General features: G+C 36.5%; 1 protein-coding gene across 2 annotated transcripts in view; it reads left to right on the top strand.

Annotated features, from left to right (window-relative positions):
• LOC109545164 (E3 ubiquitin-protein ligase TRIM9) overlaps window positions 1–25,769 on the top strand; it is a 73,615-nt gene continuing 47,846 nt past the window's right edge. Inside the window, exon 1 of one of the 2 annotated variants that reach the window (XM_048661197.1) lies at window positions 1–893. In XM_048661197.1, the coding sequence (XP_048517154.1) occupies window positions 138–893 (756 nt within the window). In that variant the 5' untranslated portion in view covers window positions 1–137. The remainder of the gene's footprint in view (window positions 894–25,769) is intronic. The other variant, XM_048661198.1, reaches the window with a different exon arrangement.

Genomic DNA, 25,769 nt, shown 5'->3' with positions numbered 1-25,769 from the left:
GGGGAGACCGGGGCAACCCCTGTTGTTGAGCACCTTCGCCCATTGTCGCCAGTTTCCGATCGGGCCGACAGCGCGCCGCACCGTTTTCAAACAGACGTCGAGCGCGCCTTTTCAGTCGAGTTTTAGCCGCATCTACGATGGAAGAGGAGCTGCGCTGCTTCGCCTGTAAACAGTTTTACAACAATCCGGTCCTGCTGCCGTGCTACCACGGAACCTGCCTGCATTGCGCCCTCAACTTGCAGCAACCCGCCAACCAAAATGCCGGCACCGCAAATGTAAATGTTGTTACGGAAAACGCGGAAAGTGTGGCCTCCGGTTCGTCCGGAGACTACCAGGAGTCGGACAAGTTGTCCATCCTGAGCGAAACCGATAGCGGAGTTGTGTGCACCTCCCGCCCCAACTCCTACGTGGGTACTCCGAACGGGGTGCTCTTTCCCAGTGCTCTATCGCTGGCCTGTCCACTCTGCCATAAAGTGGTGTACTTTGACGATAACGGCGCCCACAACTTGCCGAAGTACCGCGTGATGCAAAGCATTGTCGATCGGTACGGCGAACTCCGGAATCTCACCCTCAAGTGCCAGATGTGCGAGCTGGAACCCGCTAAAGATGCGACTGTGATGTGCGAACAATGCGAGGTACTTTATTGCGACTCTTGCAGGGAGTCCTGCCATCCAGCCAGAGGCCCGCTGGCCAAGCATGTTCTTAGCGAGCCGAAACGCGGCGGAACCAGCACGAGCAAGACGAAGGACGGCAAGTGCCCGGACCATCCAGAAGAACCCATCAACATGTACTGTTTGGTATGCAAACTCAGTGTCTGTGCGTTGTGCCTTATGGATTCCAGGCATGCCAGCCATGATGTTCAGAGTCTAGCCATCATGTGCAAAGCGCAAAAGGTGAGATTTCCTAAGCTAAGTGGACCTAGTGGTGGAAACCCGTCCATTATCGCAGTAGTTAGTTAACTGCCACCATTGCCTGCAGCTCATTGCTTAATGAGCTCTTAACTACCCCAGTTCCGCGAATAGCTCATAAATATCAAGGCCTGAGCACATAAATAGAAAATCGCTTGCGGTTTATTATTAATGCCATACATTGGCGCAACATGCACAAGCTTATGAAGACTAAAAACCACTTGAACCTGGCAAATAGCCTTGTGTGATTTTCTGGTTCCCTAAGCGACCCCCCAGAATTGGAGGCGGGTGGAAGAAGGTTTAAAAACAATATTTTTGCAAGAATGGCCGTGTTGTCTGCATCTTTTTAAAGTAGGAGATGAGAATGTGCTAACAGCATATAACACCGCCATCCGCTGGAAGCATTTCAAGAAACGATTGTGATGTGATTACAACGAAGACGAAAGACTTTTCAATTCAAAATTTTCATGTGAAAGAAACTTGGGCCTCCAGGCTATTTGCTAATATGCAGGGTGTCCCGTAAACTCATGATCAAAAGGGTGCTGCGATATTCTCTGCATCAAAAGAAGACGATCTGACCTAACTTTTATTAGCAAAAAATGTCCGGCTCCTCTGCTAATGATGGTCAAAGTTCTTCAAAAAAATGATCTTTTTTGAAATATCGGGAGAATGCTATGATATATTTTGGTGAAACTCGCTGTGAATTTGTTCTTATGTAAGACTCATATTTTGATGAAACAATCGAGTTCAGCCGTTTTGAACAAGTGGAGAATTCTTGAGTGTCGTGTTGCAAAAACTGCCAGAACTTTTTAGTTGGAGGATCAAATCAACTAATTTCTTTTCGGTTGATTCACTAAACATTTATTCACAATTTTGTGCTGTTTGTAAAATCTTGTAGCATTCATAGTTTTTCATAAAAAAATTTTTCTAGTCACTTAGCAATGCTAGACATTTACTGCAAATATGTGCCGTGTAAACGCATACGCTTTCACGCAAATTGTCTTCGCAAAACCCTAATACTTTGACCATGTAGGTCACTTCTTCATTAGAAAAGGGCATTCAAAACGAATTTGTGAGATTGATTGACAATGATTGCCTCGTATCACGATATTTGCAGTTAAGTCTAACATTGTTAAGTGGCAAGGAAACAGAAATATTTTTTTTCGCAAAAACTATGAATGCTACAGGATTTTACTAAGGGCATAAAATTGTGAATAAATGATTAGTGCATCAACCTAAAAAAATGAGTTGATTTCATCCTGCAACTAAAAAGTTCTGGTAGATTTTGTACCACGACACTTAAGAATTCACCACTTGTCCAAAACGGCTGAACTCGATTGTTTCATCAAAATATGGGTCTTACATAAGAAAAAATTCACAGCGAGTTTCACCAAAATACATCGTGCCATTCTCCCGATATTTCAAAAAACATATTATTTTTTGATACATTTTTTGAAGAACTTTGATCATCAATAGCATAGGCGCCAGACATTTTTTGCTAATAAAAGTTAGGTCAGATCGTCTTCTTTTGATCCAAAGAATATCGCAGTACCTTTTTGATCATGAGCTTACGGGACACCCTGTATCTACATATAGGGTGTTCTATCTAAAAATCGACTTTACCACTTTGAAATCAAGCGGGAGAACCACTCATTTTACGCGTCCCTGTTAATCCAGAACGACCTTCTCCACACTACAAGGTGTCCCGTAATCACATGATCAAAAGTGTACTGCGATATTATTTGGATCAAAAAAAGACGAACTGAGCTAACTTTTACTAATAAAAAGTGCCTGGCTTCGCTGCTATTGATGGTCAAAAAGGTCTTCAAAAAAATGATTTTTTCTGAAATATCGGGAGAATGGTAAGATGGGGTTTTATGAAACGCGCTGTGAATTTGATGCTACGAAAAACTCATGTTTTGGTGAGATAATCGCGTTCGTCCACTTTGGGGAAGTGATGAATTCTTGAGTGCCTTGGTAGATAAACTTCCAGAATTTTTAGTTTGGTTTACTGCAATCAACTGATTTTTTTTGAGTTGACGCACTAATTCTTTTGGATCATTTTTGAGCTCTTCGTAAAATCTTGTAGCATTCATAGTTTTTGCCTCAAAAAAATCTTCCTGTTTCCGTGCTATTTATCAATTTCAGACATTAACTGCAAATGATAATGTTCTTTTATAATAAATTAACTGTCAAGCGTTTTATATTTTTTTAAGTTTTAGGCCCGGTTGTCTTTCGGAAGCGTTTCCGTCCAAATTGCGATTATCAGAAATCTCACGAAAAGACGATGCGAGTTTTTTACAAAATATGGCCCTGACGCTGGAACAAATCCACAGCAAATTGCATTAAAATCTGAGCGGTTTCCCGATATAACAATAAAATCTATTTAACTTTTGTTTATGAAAAAGTTAATCTCTAAAATTTTCAGTTGGCAAGAGAACCGAAATCACCTTTTTTGCGCAAAAAGCGTTTCAAAATTTTATAAAGAGAACAAAAATATCAAAAGAGGATTTGTATATCCACTCAAAGAGATGCAGTTGATTTCAGCAACCAAATAAAAAGTTCCGGTAGTTTCCGTATCATGACACTAAAAATTTCCTCATTTTTCCAAAGCGCATAAACTCGGTTGCTTCATTCAAATCAATCTTACAATTCTCCTGATATTTAAAAAAAGGTAAGTTTTTTGAAGAACTTTGACCATCAATGGCAGAGGAGCTAGACATTTTTTGTTAATACAAGTTAGGTCAGATCGTCTTCTTTTGATCGGAACAATATAGCAGTATCCTTTGGATATTGGCACGCTTCTCCCAAAATTTAACCATTTTTAACTCGTCCCGATACCACTGTTCAAAGCATTAATTTAAAGCTGTGAAGTTTTGAACCAAAAAAATTGGAAAATAATTAATTACTCAAAAACAGTTGCTGCTGGGGTTAGAGGCGTCTTAGACAAAAAGATTCAGAAATAATTCGCGAATTACATACAGGGTGTCTCATTTGAACGAGCAAACTTGGTGTTTGGTCCGAAACCCAGAATGCAACCATCGGATTCATTATTTTGCTTTGCTCAAGAACAGAACAAAGTACCATGATTTCTGACAATATCAAAAATTGTTATAAAGAAAAGTTGATGGGGGTTGAAAAGTGTTGAAAAGTACGTTGAAATAGCTAATTGCATCAACATCAAGTTTCAATTTTAAGAACCTAAAAATTCCTCTTTAAGCGAACGTTTAGCGACAATTCGACCGTTACCACACATCTTAATCACCATGTTTGAATGTATACCGAAGACTTGAGAAACCAACACAGCGATATGTCATCGATAATGGACCAATGAGCAAAACAAGCAAACAAATCATAACCAGAAGCCTGTAATGACCACGTGCTAGACAACACAGTGACATTATGGGTCATAATTTGCTTCATTTTGGGTGATTTAAGACTGGTTTCATTCACGATAAAGGCAATGTCTTTCGTCATGTTTCCCAATTTTAGTTAGTTAATTGGGATGATATCCCTTTTAAGCGTTGTCAGCATAGAGGAAGATAAATTGGGCTTTAATCGAGCTCTGATTAACCGGGCAGTTGATGAAGATTAAGCAATGTAAACGAACAAAGCACATTAAGTTCCAAACTTTTGAGTCTACATACAAACCCAAAAGGAAATCGAGCTACAAGAATAAACTGGTCCGATCGAGTTTTTTGCCCTAAACTTTCAATTGCATACCAATTTCATGGTTATTGGGGCTCCCACTTCTCATTCATGCGATTTGTAACCTGAATTGGCTCCCACTCAACATGCAAATTTATTTGCCGTCAGATTTTGACGGCAATCAACCAATTTGAGTAAAAAACACAGAACAATAAATATTTTTGGCAGTTATCAAAATTTCAATTTGAAAACTGCTTCACCGCGTCAACAAACCGATTTGTTTAGAAATATTTTAACTAAAATCTACAATGGTTCATTTTCGGGATGAGCGCACACAACAAAACATCAGTCGAGGAGTTTCACAATTGTTCCATTCGATTAGCATTTTTCCAACGGTTCTTTATTTAAACTCATAACAAACGAACACAAAAGCAGGTGATCTATTTTCGCTCCCCGGACCTAATAATACACATTAACTGCTTGCCAGCCAGCTATCTAGGAAATAGATGACTGGTTTTGAACTACATTCGCCTGTCAGGATAACTATCAGAAAAACTCATCCTTGAGGTTTTTAATTTAATGAAATTCGGGATTTTCACCCGGCAATTTAACCCTCAATGTCGAGGGTTCTGCCGTGTTTGCCAAATTCACAATACTGACTGTAGTTAATGTTTGCTCGGCTGATGATAATGAAGAACAATGGACCATCCCCTAGTCCGTTAATATTATCTAAAGGTGACAAGTTTGGTAATTTCCAGGCACGGTTTCCTGCTAAAGCTACAGTCCAAAGTCAGATGTACTTTCGTTAACTTTTTTGATTCATCGCTTCTCGACGGGTTGGTTTATGGTGGGAATGCATTCCATGATTAATGGCTTTATTTCATTATTACTACCCGTGGAAAGATGCTCATAAAAACTGAATTATAAAGCCGTTTTTGTATAAAGCCTTTTGCATTATTTACAAGTTTAATGGGCACTTTGGTGGAGTTGGGCCTGCAATGTTTTACCGCCCTAGTGTTCTTTAAAAAAATCGTTAAACGTTTATGAAAGGGCAACATTATTATCCAAATGAAAAAATATTCCTCAATGAGAATTTAAATTTTCAATATTCAGACAGTGTGAAATCAGTGTCGGGCCTGAAGAGCTCGGCCCAACAACTACATTAGACTCTACTGGATGTCGAAGTTCACTTGGACTCCGATTGTGGAGTGCCAGGGCTCTCGAGCACTACACTGTTCATGGAGCAACAAATTAGATTTCTGATAGTTTGGAAGGTTTTATTGCTTTAACAAAATTGAATAGTTTATCAGAGTTGAATAAGTAAGTGTGTTCACATAAAAAAGTTTAAGTAATGGTGCAGATCATTTTCTTTTCGTTTTTCTTGCAATGTGTCGTGCACAGACGTCCTAGATAATAGATGAAGGTAAAAGATTATTGGAAGTGGTTTGGGAGGATGTCGCAATATTGAGACAATAGTTTGAGCCCCAATTCCGGTTGTGGAACATTGTTTAAATTAAGGAAAATGCAAAAACACGTTTTTTGCGTATACATTTTTTACAAAGTTTAATACTTTTTTCAAGTATTAAAAACACCTACAATATAAGACAATGGAAATTAACAGCCGTTCATTTGTTTACTGAAAAAATGAAAAAAAACCCGCCTATTTTAGCGGTTTTTAAATTTTCTATAATTAATTTAGTTTTGCTTCAAAAAAAAAAATCACTATAACTTTCTTTAAAGGTCTTGGTACACTTTATAAGTGGCCTTATAATTTAGCTTAAAATATTCATGACTTTTTGTTCATTCCTATTTGTTATTAAAAAAAGACTTGCCAGATTCTAAATACGTTTTTTCTTGAGACGTCGGAGCGACTTCTCTGAGACTCTATTTTACGCGTAAATAGTTATAATTTACAATAAAGAAAAAGTTGATTAATGAAGGGTAAATTGTTTAAACATTAAGTTGAAAATCAGGAATTTTCATGCACGTACGTCGTTAACGGTGTTTTCATAAAGGTCGTTGATAAACAATTCTAAACTTAAGGTTTAAACAATTTACCACTCAAATTGTCTTGAAATTCTGATTTATTGTACGTTGTAGTAAACCTCTTTACGAGTAAAATGCAGCCTCAGAGAAGTCTCTTCGACGTCTCAAAAAAAACTTATTTAGAATCTGGCAAGAGCCCTTTTTACATGACAAATAGGAATTAATATTTTAAGCTAAAATTTACACCACACAAAGCATACAAAGACAAGTTATAGCGATATTTTTTTGAAGCAAAACTAAATTATAGAAGGTTTAAAAAATCGCTGAAATCAGCGGTTTTTGTCGTTTGTTGAGTAAACAAATGAACAGATTTTAATTTAGTTGTTCTCATATTGTAGGTATTTTTAATACTTGAAAAAAAAAATTAAAGTTTTTTAAAAAGCATCAACGATTCTAAAGTTATGCACAAAAAACGGTTTTTCTCACTCTTTAATTATTTAAACAATGTTCCATAGCCGGAAATCGCGCTCAAACTATTGGCCCAATATTCCGACATCCTTCCGAACAACTTCCGAATAACGGCATTGTGCTACATCGAAAAAGTGGAAAAAATGTGAAAATCGCGGTTTTTCCCGGAAACAATCGCATATAACTCGGTAAGTATGCATTTTAGAAAAAAGATAAAATGTGTTCGTTCTGCAAATTTGAAAAATAAACGTGTTCGTTATCAAATTTGCTAGTTGGTCCGATATCCGTAGGTTTGAAACGTTCGCTGCAAAATGCTCGAAAGTGCAAAAAAGTAGGTAAAAACAAGGTAATTTTAAGTTATTTATTTAACAATGATAAAATAACTCAATCATACCATACATTTAGAGAAAAGCAGGTACTTGACTGCAATACAAAACGAGATCTGTAAGGCCGATTACGATCGAACGGACAGTTTTTGCATAATGCAATTGTTAAATAATCGACCTGGAAAAAGACCTTTTTTTATTTTGTGCCAGGCTCAGTTATGAAAATTTTTTTGCCCCGCGCTTTTGGGCCTTCTTGGACCTTTAAACTAGGCCTGGGTAACACTGTGTCGAGTTGCGCTATTGAGTTGATGCCGCTCTCTGAGTTAACGAGTTATAACTCATCGGTTAATGAGTTATAATTAATTTGTTAAGGCTTTACGAGACTCGAGACTGGAATTTTCACATCTAAAAAAGGGTTATTACATTTTTTATGAGTAACGTTTTTACTACTTTGTTCAAACAACTAAAAAAAGTAATCTAGATTTTCCCAGCAACAGAACTGAGTCCAAAGAGTCGACGAGTTTTCTTGTAAAATCGATCTCGATTTTTTTGCATAAAATATTCAGTTTGCCAGTATTTTACAGTAAAACTAAAGTTTTTTTCGTTTTAAACAGAAACAGTTTTTCGATAAACAGAAAAAACGCGGTTTTTTCTGTTTAGAGACAGTGTTGTTTAGAAATATTGACCTAAAAGTGAAGAAACTCCAGTTTCCTATGGTTTTCCAAATAAATGATTATAAACTTTTGCTTTTTCAGTTCGGGGAAATATTTTTGGGAAAAGACCTAGAAATAATTATTAGGATTTTGTCCATTATTCGAAGCTGCAAAAAGTCTTCCAAACATTTTTGCAAAGCGGTTAAGGAGGCGAGTGTTCAAATAAAATTTTTCTTTTTCACAGAAAATACCTGAAGATTGCCAGTATTTTAAGTAAAACTAAAAAATAATGCGATTTTTGCGTAGAAAGAATTGCTTAATAGAAACTTTGTTAAAACAGGAATTACCTGAAAATTTAAAGAAACTTTAGAAATCCTCAGAGCCATAAAGGCGTCGAGTTTTCCCAATAATTTTTGTAAACTTTTGCTTTCTGGTCGTTTTTTCAAGATAGTCCTAATTACTTTCAGTAAAAAAATGAATAAAATGATTTGATTTTTATGTCAAATTCGAAGCTGAAATGGGTTTTCTAAAGTTCCCTGCAAACCGATGAATGAGGCGAATTCTCTAGCAAAATTAATTTTGTAATTTTTGGCTGAAAACACCCCATTATTGTCACAAAAGAAGAGAATCATCAGCAAATAATGCTTTTTTGCGTTTTCGATTTAAAACTCTTAGTTTTGTGGTCGGTTCTGGAGAAAACCTTAATGGTTTTCGGCAAAAAACGGTAGTATTTTATTTTCGTTGTCCCGAATTCGACACTGAACAAAGTTTTTGTGAAATTTTTACATAGCTATAAATTTATCTTGTAATTTTTCGCGTAAAAGTCCTCCAGATCGTCAGTATTTTTAAGTGAAACTCTACTAAATAGAGCGTTTTTGAGAAGAAAGTAAAACAAAAAAAATCAGTCAAAACTAAAAAACTACATTTTTTAACAGATTCTACAGTCTTCAGAGGAATGGAGGTGACGAGATTTCCAAATACTTATTATAAACTTTAGCTTATTCTGTTCGTCTTTTGATAGAAAATTGTTTGATTTTTGTTCCAGACTCTAAGCTGGAAAGGGATTTCAAAACTTTTTACAAAGCCACGAAGGATTCGAAATTTATTTCATAATTTTTCGCGGAAAATACCTTAAGATTGTCAGCGTTTTTAAGTGAAACTTTAGAAAATTGAGCATTTAGAAGAAAGAATAAATGACCTTTAAAACAAATCTAAGAAAGTAAAAAAAAAGCCATCAACATTTATGGACAACGCCGGTGCGTTGGGTTGACGCCCTAAGCCATTTGCGCAGCATTGCGCCAACTCCTAAAAATTCACTGAGTTACCCAGGCCTACTTTAAACTATGATATACAATTTCTATATTGACCGTTTCTCAGTTTTTAACAAATTTGTGGGCGGTTTTAAAAAGTGAAATTTGTGTCTTTTAAATAAATCAGCTTGTGAAGCGGGATTTGCGAGTGGAAAAAAATCGGAAAGTAGAAAAATAGCACTTATCTCTAACCCTCCTGGCCTATGTAGATTTTGTTAAAGTGCAATTTGCACTCCTCAGCAAGACACCGCAAATCCCACCGAATGCATGGACGTTTGCTACATTTTAATCCCATTTGGTAAATAATATTCGACGGGGTAAACGAACCTGTGCAAATATGATATATGTATTTAAAAGGATATTCGTGTCTAGAAATACAGTGCGAATATATACAAATTGCGTTGATTCAGTGTTTCACTTTGTGGGACAATGTTTGCTTTCATATCAAATATAACTTGTGGTGCTGATCGAGCGCATTTTAAAACGTAATCCACATAGATATATTAATAATTATTGTTCGAATGTACCTACTGGTTTGTTTGAATTCAATCGAATGCAGGCAGACAGTTCAAATAACATTTTCAATCTCATCGCTTCGATGTCAGATCATCGAGTGGCTAGACAAATTAATGAGGGAACAGTTTCGATAAATACATTCAGATGGAACCGCGACAAAACGAAACTTTGCCCTGCAGAGCACCGGATGAATAATGAATGAATTTCACAGTTGCATCAGGCAAACTTTGGCTTCCCCGTCTATTCAATTCTTTAACAATGCGGCCTCTTTCGTTATGTAATAATGCGAAATTAACATCGCCTTTAGTTTTAAAAAAATGCATATTTTCCCGTATGATGTTCAACAACCAATTTAACATGGTGTGAAGACTTAAGAATAACCGGGCGAAAATAGTCATCCAATCCAATATTGGCTAATAAAATATCTATCAAGGTTTGCTTGCAGACTGCGGCATGGCCAGCGGCCAGATTCTTCGTCAGTAATTTAAACATTGTTAGCACGTTCGAAATGCAAATATCAGCCCATAATTAGCCAGAATTTTATGGCTCAAGATTTTCCAAGACGTTGTTGATGTTAAAATCTCCATTCATTTCAAATGTGTCATTGTTGGGAGTGGCTTAACATTGACCTCATTGCAGGTACACCCAATAAACTAAAATAATTCTTATCTTTGCCACATTGCCGGTCTGATTGAATTCCCGTTAAGTACTTTATGGATTTTTCCGATTCGGTGTTTCCACTTACTCGAAAACAATACGACTATACCGATAAATCATTCATATCTAGAGGAAGGCAACAACATGGTTTATTGATTGTATTCTGGTCTATTTCAGATAAATCCGTTTAAATAGCGCTTTACACCATTTTTATTACACTTGTACAGGGTGGGCAAGGAGATGGAGGGAAGTGGAAGAATTCTGATTTACCGGGTGAGACACTCATGGAAACACTGGGCTGTATTTCATAAACTCTTAATCATACAGATTTTTTTCTAACGAAAATATTCCCAAGTCATTTTAGTCCTAACATAGTAGGCTAAAACTCCCTAAAATCCTAATATTAGTTTTTGGCTGCATTTTTCCTTTCTAGTGGAAAGTTTGCAAATTTAGAAACACGTTCTGGCAGAGCCTTTTTTCTTGAATTTTGTAGAATATCGATTAGAAGCCCTTATCTCTAAACCACAAATCAAATCAAAACGAAGAGTTGTTTCCGACACAGTTAAGTAGTTCGAGGAAAGTCGACTTTTGAAACCACAAAATTTAATTTTCGAGCCTTCGAACTTGTTGGGAAAAAACATAATGGAGCTCATATGATATGAATAGTTCAAAGCTGCACGAAAATATTCAAAAAACCAACGATATCCTGCATACAAAAGTAAGTGCGCTGCCATGTTCAAAAAGCCTGTATATACAAACCGCAAAAACCAAATGAAAATACGCCGTATAAAATCAACAACCCTGCACATGCGAGCAATATAAAAGCTAAAAAAACTACAACCCTGGTAGCCATCTACTTCTACAAAGAAAATGCCGTCCGGGTCCAGATTGCTGAATTTCTTTAAATGTCGGATTTTTCCTCAAAAAACTCATGCCATTTGTTGGCTTAAATTTAGAGGGACAGGCGCAAGTGTGGTTATTTTCTTGATCTGGACCACTTTACAGCCTGAGGGGCGCTGGACAGCAAAAAAAAACTGGAATAGTCGGAGGGATCCTGGCCGCTGAAAGTCTGAAAAAATGTTTGTAAAAAATCACTTTTTTTGGGTAAAATTTGGAAAAGCTGCGCGAAATTTAAATTGGTAGGCCAGGACCCTTCAGGGCTTCATCACAAAGTAATAAATAAGATTCACCTACCTTTAGGCTTTTTCGTCTGGATTCTAGGGTATTTTTAACTTTTGAAATTTAAGGCAGACAAATATGTATTGATAATTGAGATATTTGCTTCGAAGGTAATTAAAGGAGTATTCGCAGCAGAACACCCCTATTTTACATGCGAACCTGGTCATTTAATGTGAAAAACCCAAGCAAAAGATGAAATAATTGTCAATCTCAGCAATCCCTATTGAGAATAGAAGAACCGTTTAGTTTAGAGTGTGATTGACAAATGGAAAACAGTAGTAATTGATAGAAAATACCTTGCAAAACAATAAATGTGTAGTTCATAGAAGAACTACTTATACTTTATTAAAACTGTACTAAAAACAGTCCATAGAAACCTCGGCTTAATGTATAAAATATGACTTTAAATTAGTTAAGCAAAAATGAGATAAACATTTTGGAAACCCCAATACAGAATCCAGAAACTTCTTCGTCGTTCGACGTCCAATGAATATGACAAACAATTATGTAATAAAGTACAAGTCAACAATATGGGACTAAAAGTTCTACAACTACATGGCAACCAGGGGCAAAGTAATGCCAAACTTACCGAAAGCTGCATGGAGCCACCTGGAAAGAAAGAGGAAAATGTGTTTAGTACAGCAGGAAATCTAACCCAAACCAGCTTATTTAAAGTCAAGCATAGCAAAGAGAGAGAAAGATCAAGAATCCATAAAAGTTCAGTTGCTTCTCGGTTCAAGAGAAAGGATTTGTAGATGATGAAACATTCTTACCAGCTTTCTGCAAGCAGGCGCCCCATCCTCCATTTTCTTTATCCTCGAAAAAGTCACTACACTTTCTAGGCCAGGAGGGTTGCCGATTGGCATGGCTCTAATGTGACGTAGCTATTGGAGTCGCTCGAGAATGGTATACCTATTGAAAATATGTATCGAGGTGCGCCAGCTTGAAAAGGTGTGTTATTTGCATGAATAACACATAACAATTGCGGTTTTTCCGAAAACAAGCACATTTAACTCGGTAAGCATGCATTCTAGAGAAAAACGCTATAGCTATAATTTTGTTCGTTATTAAATTGTCGACAAGATGGAGTTGGTTCTATATCCTTAGATTAGACATCTTCAACGCAAAATGCTTGAAAGTTCAAAAAAGTAGGTAAAAAACAAGGTAATTTTAAATTATTAGTTAACAATGAAAAATAAGCCAATCACGCCATACATTTAGAGAAAAGTACTTGACTGAAATACAAAACGAGCCGCAAGGCCGATTGAGGTCGGACGGACAGTTTTTGCATAATGGAATTGTTAAATAACCTACCTGAAAAAAAAACTTGTTTTTTTAATTTTGTGCCAGGCTCAAAATTATGAATTTTTCTTGCGCCCGCGTTTTTGGACCTTTTTGGATCCTTAGAGTATCATACCAATTGCTATATTAACCATTATTCAATTTTTATAACTTTTTGAGCAGCTTTAAAAGGTTTGGAAATTTTGGCTTTTAAATAAATAAGCCTGTAAAGCGGGATTTGCTAGTCGGAAAGAATCGGAGTACTATTTTTCGATACTTTTAAACACACAAATTCCGATTCACAGGCTTATTTATTTAAAAGCCAACATTTTAAAGCTTTTTAAAACCGCTCAGAAAGTTATAAAAAATTTAAAAATAGTTAATATCGGAATTTTATATGATAGTTTAAAAACGTGGGCGCAAACAAAAATTCAAAACTTTTAGGTGGTAAAAAATTAAAAAAATGTATTTTTTCCAGGTAGGTAATTTAACAATTGCATTATGCAAAAACTGTCCGTCCGATCGTAATCGGCCTTGCGGCTCTCGTTTTGTATTGCAGTCAAGTACTTTTCTCTAAATGTATGGCGTGATTGGCTTATCTTAGCATTGTTACACAAATAATGCAAAATTACGATGTTTTTTACCTACTTTTTGCACTTTCAAGCATTTTGCCACAAACAAATCAAATCGACGGATATCGGAACTCTATCTTGAGCAAATTTCATAACGAACAAATTTATAAGTAAACATTTTTTTTTTTGAAAATGCATACGTACCGAGTTGTATGCGATTGTTTCCGGGAAAAACCGCGATTTTCCTATTTTTGCACTTTTTTGTTGCTTATGCAAAAGGCACACCTCGATATTTTCAATAGGTATACTATTCCCGAGCGACTCCTAGAGTTATGTCACATTTGAATAATTTTGTCGTAATTCTTCTGGCCTACACTCCGAATAAAAAACTTGAATCCTCCACTTATCAGATATTCTACCTAAAGTACCGCACTTGCCATAAGGGCTACAATGATTCCTTAGACGGGAATCATTGTTGAATTGAACGCGATTCACACGACACAAAGATTATCGACCAATTTTGCCCACTGACGGTAGCAAACTTTAAAAATTCAGACGCCTTGACGAAAAAACTTTCGAACTACAGAAGGAACATGATCATATAATCACTGGCTTGTTCGCCCTTTGGATGACTAGTTGCTTAGATTTGCACTTCGATTTCAGTTTGTTTATTTAAACCATTTTGTAGAAAGTGGCTGTTCGCACGGCAATATTTTCAAAGACAAATTTCGCATTCCAGCCTGTTTAGATGATCGCCGTAAACAAAACTGGTTTTTTGGCCAAATATAAATAAATCCGATGATGGCGTTAGACTTTCTTAAAATAAATGCTTCCTAAATTTTCAGCCATTTGAGTTTGATTTTTTGTGCAGGTTGATATTCAAGCCAGCAATTCATGAATGCTTAAATTGTGAAAAACTGCTCTTTACAACCCCTCAATTCCATTTAGAATTAAATTTAGTTTTGGTTCTTTAGAAGCAGTCCCACATAGAATCACGATTGTTGAATGAACTGAATTAAAATAGGCGTTTGTTTCGTTTGGCAGCACAAGGAACATTTTTACAAATCAGATCTATTTAGCCATATGGACACACGTTCTGTTGGTATTTACTTTGAGTGGCACGATCTCAACGATTCGATTTGGCAGCTGCCTTAACCGAAACCCCGGCTATTATTACACGTCCGATATTGGTTTTCTTCTTTTTCGCTGTTTCCTGATTTTGAGCGAAGTTGTAAAAATAGGACCTTCACTTCATGCTTGCTTTATTTTCAAGTCTGAACATTTCAACACTTCGCACTTATTTGCTGATTAATTAAATCGAACTATCAAGTATAGGTAGAATGTTGGACGAGAACACGATGGTAAAGTACACCACTAAAGCCTCTTAATAAAGCAGCGGCGCGGAATATAATTATCATAATTGGTATGTGAATGGGCTGGAAGGAAAAAGCACATTTAGGTCGATTAGTTCATTTTAATATACATACATTGACAATTTGTGGTCGATATTTTCAATCAGGCGCCTGATAGCACACAATTCTTATTTCAATCCTTCAAAACCAGAGCCTTTTATGTACAGGGTGGGCCAGGTCACCAAGCAGATACTTTAGATATATAAACAGGAGTTTGCTCTATAAAATATGTTCATTAAGGCCATATATGGTGTCAAAGTTGGGTAAAAAAATTAATTGAGTTGAGGGGACTCGGGTTTCTTGGTTATCTGGACTTGAAAATTCGTAACTGCCGAACCATAAGCCACGTTAAATGAAAAAAAAAATATATATAAGCCACGTAAAGAGATTGGTTCTGGTAACATGACTGAACTTAAAAATTCGTGACTCCTCAACCAGAAGCCACTCAAAACTTCGTCCCACAGCAGTGGAAAGATAATGTTTCGAGCTTCCACCATGGTAAATTTCGTAAAAATTCCCAAATGTTCCAAGTTGTGGAGTATTTTCAAAATTGCCTTCCGACAAGATTGGTTCTGGAAACATGGCTGGACTTAAAAATTCGTTACTTCTCAACTAGAAGCTACTCAGACTTGCGCCAAGCAGTCGTAGAAAGATAATGTTTCGAGCTACCACGGTGGTAAATTTAGTAAAAATCCCCGAATATTCCAAGTTGTGGCGAATTTTCAAAATTGCCTTCCGACCAGACTGCTTCTCGAAACATGGCTGGACTTAAAAAATCGTTACTCCTCAACCAGAAGTCACTCAAACCTGCGCCAAACAACAGTGGAAATAGAATGTTTTGCACTAACACGATGATAAATTTTGTAAAAATCCCCAAATTGTCCAAGTTTTGGTAATTTTTTAAATTTGCTTTCCGACCAGACTGGTTCTGGAAACATGGCTGAACTTAAAAATTCGTGACTCCTCAACCAGAAGCCACTCAAAGCTTCGTCCCACAGCAGTGGAAAGAGAATGTTTTGAGCTTCCACCATGGTACATGTCGTAAAAATCCCCAAATTTTCCAAGTTGTGGCGAATTTTCAAAATTGCCTTCCGACCAGACTGTTTCTCGAAACATGGCTGGACTTAAAAATTCGTTACTCCTCAACCAGATGGCACTCAAACCTGCCCGAAACAGTCGTAGAAAGAGAATGTTTCGAGCTACCACGGTGGTAAATTTTGTAAAAATCCCCAAATTTTCCAAGTTGTGGCAAATTTTTTAAATTGCTTTCCGACCAGACTGGTTCTGGAAACATGGCTGGACTTAAAAATTCGTTACTCCTCAACCAGACGCCACTCAAATCTGCGCCAACTGCAGTGGGAGGGGAATGTTTAACCCAAACTAACCCAAAATATGAAGAATTTTTCAAGCTTTTGCCTTCCAAATTCAACGAAGAACAAAAAGCAGCAATCATTTTTAATTTGACGAGATAAATGTGAAAATAGCAATTTTGCAATTCTTTGGTGATCAAGGGTGTATCCAGGGGGGGGATCATCATCCCATAAAATCATGGGGGTCATGCCCCCCCCCCCCTAGTGCTAGGTTTTTAACGACTAACGAGAATTTTTCTAATTTCATGGACAACAAAAGACTGAATTTCTACTACTTGACCCCCCCCCCTGACTCGAAACCTGGATCCGCTCCTGTTGGTGATACGCCATAAATTATCCAGATTTTTGCATGCTTGTTTCAACAACGAAAAGCGACCTTAAGACGTTACTTTTTTACGTTCGTTATATTTTATCTTTGTTGGGACATCAGCAAAAAACGCTCCAAACGCCGATCTTTCAGTAATTTAATTTTAAATTTAGAGCCATTCATATTTGTCTGAATTTCATTCAGCTGCTTGCAGTGATTAATGCGCAACGGCGAAACCGAAAAATTAATAACCGAATCAATTTTGTGTTCCCAAAAATATTTACTAAACAAACAGACAGCGAAGAAATCACTTAAAAATAAAACTGTTGCCCAATTTTCGAGCGAGGATAGAAACCAACGGGGCATTTCAACTAAGTAATTAAAAATGTCCTTTGAAAGTCCTGATTTCAAAAATTGGTGCTTAATTTTAATATCTTTTCTTTTTTCAGTCTCCGCTGGCTCGCTCCAGATCTCATGCCTTAATTATCCTCATTATTGTTCAAAAAAATGGCTATTGTCTTGCGGCAACCAAATAATGCACGATTGTTCACGATAAGGTCGTGTGCAGCATGCCATGAAGTCGTTGAAACATGTAGGATTGCAATTCTGCAAGATTACCCTGTCTAGACAAATGGATCTAATGTTTAATGAAATTTTTGAATGAACAATTAATTTGAACGACTTATTCATACAGTGGGAGCGCACGGTATGCACCATATTAAATAAAGTTGCATTTTTTTCTGAGGAAATTGCTACGCAACCCGTGGGAAATGTAATCGTCCTGCATGCAGAATTATTTCCATCTTCACGTCCCAGTCAAAGCGAGAAATAGTAGCTTTAATCATAAGTTGTAAATTGAGCAAACTTCGTTTTGTGACACGAAAAGTTTCAACGTTCGAGTTAATTATTCTGAAAGCAAATTGTTGCTGCATTTTCAAAAGTACCAAAGTTGAGGCATTTTATTCATATGAAAGAATTAAAAAATAAGCTCTGTATGCTGTAAGACTGTTAAGAATGTGTAGGAGATTTCTCAGGAACGCAGAAATAATTAAAGTTATAATGAATGAATCTCTTTTACCTCAGTTCTTTATAGTTAGAAAATTCGCTGGCAACCTTCTCTGCACAACGGGCAATATTTAAAACTAATGTCACGTTAGTGTTGGCGCCTTAATAAAACACAAATTGCCGCATTGACGCCAATAAGCTTGCAACTTTGCAGTTAATTATTCACAACTGTAAACCAGTGCAGCTGCTGCAGGTTTAATACCCTTAAGTAAATCCAAATGAACACCATTCATACCCCAATTTGGAACCGGCAGGTGTATTTTTGCTGCTTATGCGCTCTCCTTTTACTAACTGTTACTGCATAACTTGAGGACCTTTTTTAATTGGTGTGCCTGCACCAACTGATAATCACGTTTCCTTGTCAGTAATTTATGTTGTTTGTTTTCACTGCTGCCTGCATAAAACGAATTATACAGAGAGATTTCACATTTTGCCTTTTTGCGTCAAAAGCACATTTGTGAAATTATAGTTTATATTTTAAAGCTGAACTGGTTCTCTAATATGAACCATAGACTAAGAGCGATTTTCAAAGTCCGCATTAATTTCGAATTTTTGCATTTTGCGTCAAAACTAGAAACATTTCCAAAATTATGGTTTATATAAAAAACGAGCGCATTTTAAAGTTCTATCCCGCAAGCGCGCGCAACTAGAGCTGTGCAGCTCAATCGGTTCTCTAAGTATGAGCCAAAGACTACAAGCGGTTTTCAAAACCTGCATTAAATTTAAAATTTTGCATTTTGCGTCAAAACTAGAAAAATTTCTAAAATTAGGTTTTATGTGAAAAAAGTGCGCAATTTAAAGCTCTCTATCGCAGTGGCAACTGGAGCTTTATAGCTATACTGCTTCTCTAAATATGAGCCAAAGGCTAAGAGCGATTTTCAAAATCCGCATTAATTTCAAATTCTTACAGTTTGCGCCAAAACTAGAAATATTTCAAAAATTTTGGTTTATATAAATAAAACAAGCGCATTTTAAGGCTCTATTCCATAAAGGCCACTAGAGCTTCGCAGCTCAATCGGTTCTTTAAATATGAGCCCAAGACTCAGAGCGGTTTTCAAAACCTGCATTAAATTCAAAATTTTGCATTTTGCCTCAAAACTAGAAAATTTTCTAAAATGATGGTTTATATGAAAAAAATGCGGAATTTTAAGCTCTATCCCACAGTGGCAACTTTATAGCTCAACTGCTTCTCTAAATATGAGCCAAAGGCTAAGAGCGATTATCAAAACCCGCAGTCATTTTGAATTTGAATTTGAATTTATTTAACTAGTAAAAATTTCCAGCAAATTGTACATAAAACCTGCAGAGATAAATATATATCTATGCGCAGGCCTAGTTGCAAGAAAAAACGAAAATTAAAACTTAATAAAAATATAACAACAACGAAAATTTCGAATTCTTACATTTTGCTCCAAAACCATATAAATTTAAAAAATAATGGTTTATACAAAAAAATGCGCAATTTCATGCTCTATCCCGCAGGGACAACTAGAGGTTTATAGCCCAACTGATTCTCTAAATATGAGAAAAAGGCTAAGAGCGCTTCTCAAAACCCGCATTAATTTAGAATTCTTGCATTTTGCGTTAAAACTAGAAACATTTCTAAAATTATTGTTTATATAAACCAGCAGCACAATTTAGAGTTCTAATGGCTAACAGCGGTTTTTAAAACCTGCATTAATTTCGAATTTTTGCATTTGCATGAAGACTAGAAATTTTTTTTCAATTATGTTTAATATGAAAAAAGTGAGCAATTTAAAGCTCTATCGCATTGTGATAACTAGACCTTTACAGCTCAACTGGGTCTCTGAATATGAGCCAAAGGATAAGAGCGGGTTTTCAAACCCACATTAATTTCAAATTTTTCATTTTGCGTTAAATCTAGATTATTTTATTAATTATGCTTTACATAAAAAACATGCGCAATTTAATGCTCTATCCGATAGTGAGAAATAGAGCTATATGGCTCAAGTGGTCCTCTAAATACGACACAACGACTCAGGGCGGTTTTAAAAACCCACAATAATTTAGAATTCTAGCATTTTGCGTGAAAAGTAAAAATATATTTCTAAAATTATGTTTTATCTAAAAAGTGCGTAATTTAAGGCTCTAGTCCTCAGTGACAACTAGCGCTTCACAGCTCAACTGGTTCTCTAAATATGAGCCAAAGACTAAGAGCTAAAAAAACTAAAATTCTTGCATTTTGCGTCTAAAGTAGAAAACTTGCTAAAATGATGTTTTATATGAAATAAGTGTGCAATTTAAATCTCTATCTCACAGTGATAACTGGAGCTTTACAGCTGAACTGGTTCTCTAAATATCAGCCAAAGGCTAAGAACGGGTTTTAAAACCCACATTAATTTCAAATTTTTCCATTTTGCGTCAAATCAAGATTTTTTTAAAATTAGAGTTTACATTAAAAAACCTGCGCAATTTAATGCTCTATTCCATAGTGAGAACTAGAGCTCTATGGCTCAAGTGGTCCTATAAATATGAGACAGCCACTCAGCGCGGTTTTGAAAACCCACAATAATTTAGAATTCTAACATTTTGCGTGAAAAGTAGAAATATATTTCTAAAAAGATGTTTTATATAAAAAGTGCGTATTTTAAGGCCCTATTCCTCAGTGACCACTCGAGGTTCACAGCTCAATTGGTTCTCTAAGTATAAGCGAAAAACTAAGAGCGATTTTTAAATCCACCACAACAATTGAAAATTCTTGCGTTTAGCGTGAAAACCACAAAATTTTCTAATATTATATTTCATATAAAAAAGTGTACAATTTAAAGCTCTATACCTCAGTGACCACTCGAGGTTCACAGCTCAATTGGTTCTCTAAGTATGAGCGAAAAACTAAGAGCGATTTTTAAAACCACCACAACAATTGAAAATTCTTGCGTTTAGCGTGAAAACCACAAAATTTTGTAAAATTATATTTCATATAAAAAAGTGTACAATTTAAAGCTCTATACCTCAGTGACAACTAGAACTTTACAGCTCAACTAGTTCTCTAATTATGAGCCAAATACTAAGACACAAACGATTAATTCATGTGGAAGCTGCGAACGGAAAACTTGCTGTTTCCAAGCATTTCCGGAAAAACATCCTCGAAAGCAATTAGAAGGCTAAAAATGGGGATTGAGCGCATTACAAAAATAAGATTTCTTTTAAAAGCGCGCAGCTTATACCCACCTAGTTTTAGAACGTGTAGGTATATTATTAAATCGGCATTGAAAAGCTGGCCGTTTGAGGGTGTAGCTGTATTATGTACGGAAAATATTAACCGGGAAATTAAGCTTCACTTGAGTTGAAATGAGCAACTTGTGAAAATTACAGTGGGAATTGATTCTCAACATAGTTTATGACACGCCCACAACTCGGGAGGAGAATTATTTTGATCACAATTTAAAATAAATATAGAAAAATAAAATACTGTTCTCTCATTCCAACTAGCATTTGACACCCAGACACTAAGTAGACATCGAAGATGTTAGCGGAAGTTCATTAAGCTCAACAGGCTGGAAATTGTACAAAACTGATAGAAGGCCGTATTAAATTGATTACCTTTTCCATCAATTAAGTTGGCTTCTTAACTTTTTGATTGCAGTTGTTTGATGGAAAATGTAACTTCCAGCCAGATCGAGTTTTATGTATCTTTCCGAAATCCAGGATCTTTAGGGAACCAAGAATTTTTAGAAGTTCAGTAGGAAATGGGGTTAACGTGGGAAATGTTTTAATTCGTTAATTTATTATTTTAGCGCATTTTCTATTGCCTTGCAACTGGTTCATTCTGAAATGCCAATACGGCAAAGGCAGATCATTCAGGTCCCAATAAAGCTCGGCTGCAATGCCGTTGCAACAACCGGTTTTGATATCAAGGAAAAAAAACACCCAACTTCGAGAACCTCTCTCTGCATCAAGGGCTTCCATACGACGTTGCCATTAGCCTGCATCATAACTGATTTTCGTTTATACTTAGGAAATTTACTCATCAATTCCCGATATTTTCCGATAAAACGCTTCAAGTTGAACTGTTTTTGATAGCGTTTCTCTCTCTGGGCGAGAATGAATTATGCTCTCCTGGTGTTGAATTAATTTAATTTTGTTTCATAGTGGAATTATTTAATTCAATTAATCTCATCTGCTGGAAACGTTTCAATAAACGGTTTGGATGCAGAGAGACTTTGCACTTTAAAGAAATTTGAAGTTGCTTTGTGTAAAGGTGGCAAGCGCGTCAAGGATAGAAATTTGTTCCATACAAACTAGCAGTTTTACTAATACAATATAGCAAAAGGGGCAATATCCGACAACGCGGCATCAGAATCGTTCAGGTGTAATAACGTTGTTCCCAGTAAAGTTGCGGCTTTCTTTCCGTAGGCCCCACGAAAGCTCCCAAAGCCTGATGGAATTTCAGTAAAAGTCTATTACAGAACGTAATATGCCGCTTAACGGTAAAGGGTGTCAACTGGAACTCGTAACGTTCAAAATGCGCCAGAAAAGTTAATCAAAAAGTTCACAAAGAAAGCCAGTATTTTAATTCGACGAGTCGGCTTAATTAACTTCCCTTATAAGATGGCCGAATTAATCGACTTTGCCGCTTAAATTGATTTAATGTTGGTGATTGCCAGGTCACCTTAACCCTCAAGCTCTCTGCTTAGATTACGTGATTTTTTGAAAAACATTCATAAATACAAAAATATTTATCAGAGTTGGGAGCATTTAAATATTCATATTCCTCAGTTACGGTTAAATTTTGAATTATTACGAGCTGCCATCTTAGCCTTTGAACGTGCAAAGATACTTCATGACCCTAGGGATTGCGGCCTGATAGCAGCTGAAGCTAACACAAGGGACGCGGTTCTTTCCGCTAAAAGAACTCGCCCGAGAGCACAAACATTTGTCGGGGAGTAGCTCTTTTTGCACTTGACATATTATAATAAAACTCTCCCGGGATAAATTGGCCTTTGAGGCTTTTACTTGGCAATACTGGATGGTTTCAGATTTATTGCTCAACTTTTTTGAAGATATATAGTGTTTTTTGTGGGTTCATAAACCCAAATTCATATTTTCGTGTCAGATCTCAGCATCAATTGAGCAACTTGATTAAAATCGGGAGGAAATGAGTCTTACATATTCATATTCAGATTTCAGCAGCAAGTATTTCAGGGACGCTCCTCAAGCAAAAAAGGGCTTGCCTTGTTACATTGGGAAAAATTCCTGTTATCTTTCCATTAACGCTCTTTATAAATACACGTTTGATCCGCAGAGTTCTAATATTTAAGGAAAGTCCCGTGCCTGGTAGGAGGGGTTGTTGCCCCGACAAAATGTTCCCCGGCCGCCCGAATTGCGTGCCCACACGCAATAATAATTAGTGTTTCATTCCATGGGAATCTGGCGGATATTTAACTGTGACGTCGAACCCAAAATTCATTGCCGTTTCAAGCCCTTCGAAATTGAATAAAGCTTGCGACCCCATCCAAAATGTGGACAATGTGAAAATTAAATTTTTTGCCCCCCGCCCCCATATTCGGTAAACTGAATTTGGCGCATCTCATTAGCCAATTTGCGGAAACGGTGGAAAAGTTGAAAGTCCGTTTTACTCCATTTTTCCGGTTAAGCAATGTGTATTTTCCGCAACTTGTCTCTTCTCTAAAGCGATCCTTTTGATATAAAAGGTGTGTCTCTCGTGATTACTTTGGCTTTAGCCACTGAGGAAGTTGCTCTTTTTGAAGTATCCCTTAGGGCGATAAAATATCTTGAGCGCCGAGAGGAAAATGAAAAGGCTAAAAGCGAAATTAATATTTTTCGAGGATATTGCAGGGTAGATTTAGCACTTATTGACGTTGTTTTTGGAACGTTATTCCGCGACTAAGATTGAATGCAATGGCGAATTCGCCACAAAAGGCATCCTCAGTTCTTTAGTAACTATTTTTTATTCAAGCAAATACTATTTCCAATCCGTTAAGTATTATCTGCTCGAGATAATCGAATCGAACGACCCCAATTGAAAGGTGGAAGTCACCGACCTTTTGCCAGCCTCGTAAAAGTGGCTCTGAAAATGGACATTTATACACAAATGTGCCCTCTCGTTTATAAATTCGTTTGGACCACACTAAAGGAGATAATAATATGAAATTCGCACCATCAATAGACAATGACTGTGTCTAACAATGACAAAAGTTTCATAGAAATCGTCCATAATCCTAATCTTTGCCAGCGTCGTAAATGTGGTTCTGAAAATGGATGTTTTTACACAAATGCGCCCTTTCTACGAAAAATGTATTTCGACCAGACTAAAGGAGGTAAGGATATGAAATTTGCACAATCTATCGAAAATGTCTGTGTCTCTCGATGACTAAAGTTTCATAAAATCGCCCATAATCCTGATGTTTTTCAGCGTCGTAAACGTGGCTCTGAGATTGGACGTTATTACTCAAATGCGCCCTCTCGTTTAAAAATTTGTTTGGCGCACACTAAAGGAGATAGGAATATGAAATTCGCACCACCAATAGATAATGTCTGTATCTTACGATGACAAAAGTTTTATAAAAATCGCCCATAATCCTGGTTTTTTCCAGCGTCGTAAACGTGGCTCTGAGAATGGACGTTATTACTCAAATGCGCCCTCTCGTTTAAAAATTTGTTTGGCGCACACTAAAGGAGATAGGAATATGAAATTCGCCCCACCAATAGATAATGTCTGTGTCTTACGATGACAAAAGTTTCATAAAAATATCCGATAATCCTGATTTTTTTCAGCGTCGGAAACGTGGCTCTGAAAATTGATGTTTTTACACAAATGCGCCCTTTCTCCTAAAAATTTAGTTCGACCAGATTAAAGGAGGTAAGGATATGAAATAATTCGCACAATCTATAAAACATGTATGTGTTTTACGATAAGAAAAGTTTGATAAAAATCGCCCATAATCCTCATTTTTGCCAGCGTCGTAGACGTGGCTCTGAAAATGGATGTTTTTACACAAATCCGCTCTGTCTTTTAAAAATTTGGTTCGACCACACTGAAGGAGCTAAGAATATGACATTCGCACCATCTATAGCGAATTTCTGTGCCTAACGACGACAAAAGTTTCATAAAAATAGCCCGTAATCCTGATTTTTGCCAGCGTAGTAAACGTTACACACCCAACTCTGAGAAACTCCTTATCTTAAGGCAGATTGCCGGGTTTCTTCCAATTGAAACCGCATCCATCCTAGAATATTGTTAAGAGCCAGATTAGATCATAACTTTCACCATTTTTACGATTCTCCTTCGGTAATGGGCAATTATGGCTCTTATTGTATAATTGAATTTAATGCGGAATAATTTAGTCCGAGAGTCCTTATGTAGAGGCAATTGATTATCATTATGACTTTAATGGTTGTTCGTGCTGAATTTCAAATCAGGTTGTTTGCTCTCAGTGTCTACTGGAGCCTTTTGTGGCGTTTTCCCAATATAATTAATCACATCTGTAAAGTCGACAATAGCGACTTATCGACAACATTTACAAACTGAAATGTCAAGAATCTTACAACTTATATGAATATCTATAGACGTGATAATCACATATTTTTTTGTAACATAAATTCAAAAAACGCGAATGCTTTGCAGGTAATGGAAACGCAACATTGCCTTGTATCGAATATCAGAAATTATACGGGGTTAACCACATTAAACCAATGGCTTACTGAACACCGGTACAAACCGAGCAGGAGTTAATTAACCGAATACGAGAAGAGTGCACAATAAGGTGATTACCCAGGCACCAACTTGTTTAGAATTAAAGACATAACGTATATTTATTTGTAAACACATCAATTCGAGGTTATGATGACAATAAAGATCAATATCTTATTGACATTTCAAATAAGTACGTTCCACATTTAACGAATCCTGTTGAATTTACCTTTTATCCTTATCTATTTTATTGTCACTTTCTCTATATTGTACGTACTTTCCTGACTGTGTTTCAATTCCAAAATTAAAATCAAATCCTGGGTTCTTCAGTCATTTATTTATTGTTCATTTATCAATTTAAAAAAACGTTTCGGTGTTTTCCACCATCATCAGTTTTAATGTGTAGCGTTGTTGCTACTTTACGCCTTGGCATGTA

The sequence above is a fragment of the Dendroctonus ponderosae genome, unplaced genomic scaffold (assembly GCF_020466585.1).
Source record: "Dendroctonus ponderosae isolate FM_Combo_2020 unplaced genomic scaffold, Dpon_F_20191213v2 Dpon_F_20191213_1, whole genome shotgun sequence".
Classification (NCBI taxonomy): Eukaryota; Metazoa; Arthropoda; class Insecta; order Coleoptera; family Curculionidae; genus Dendroctonus; species Dendroctonus ponderosae.
This window is presented reverse-complemented; position numbering and strand designations above follow the sequence as displayed.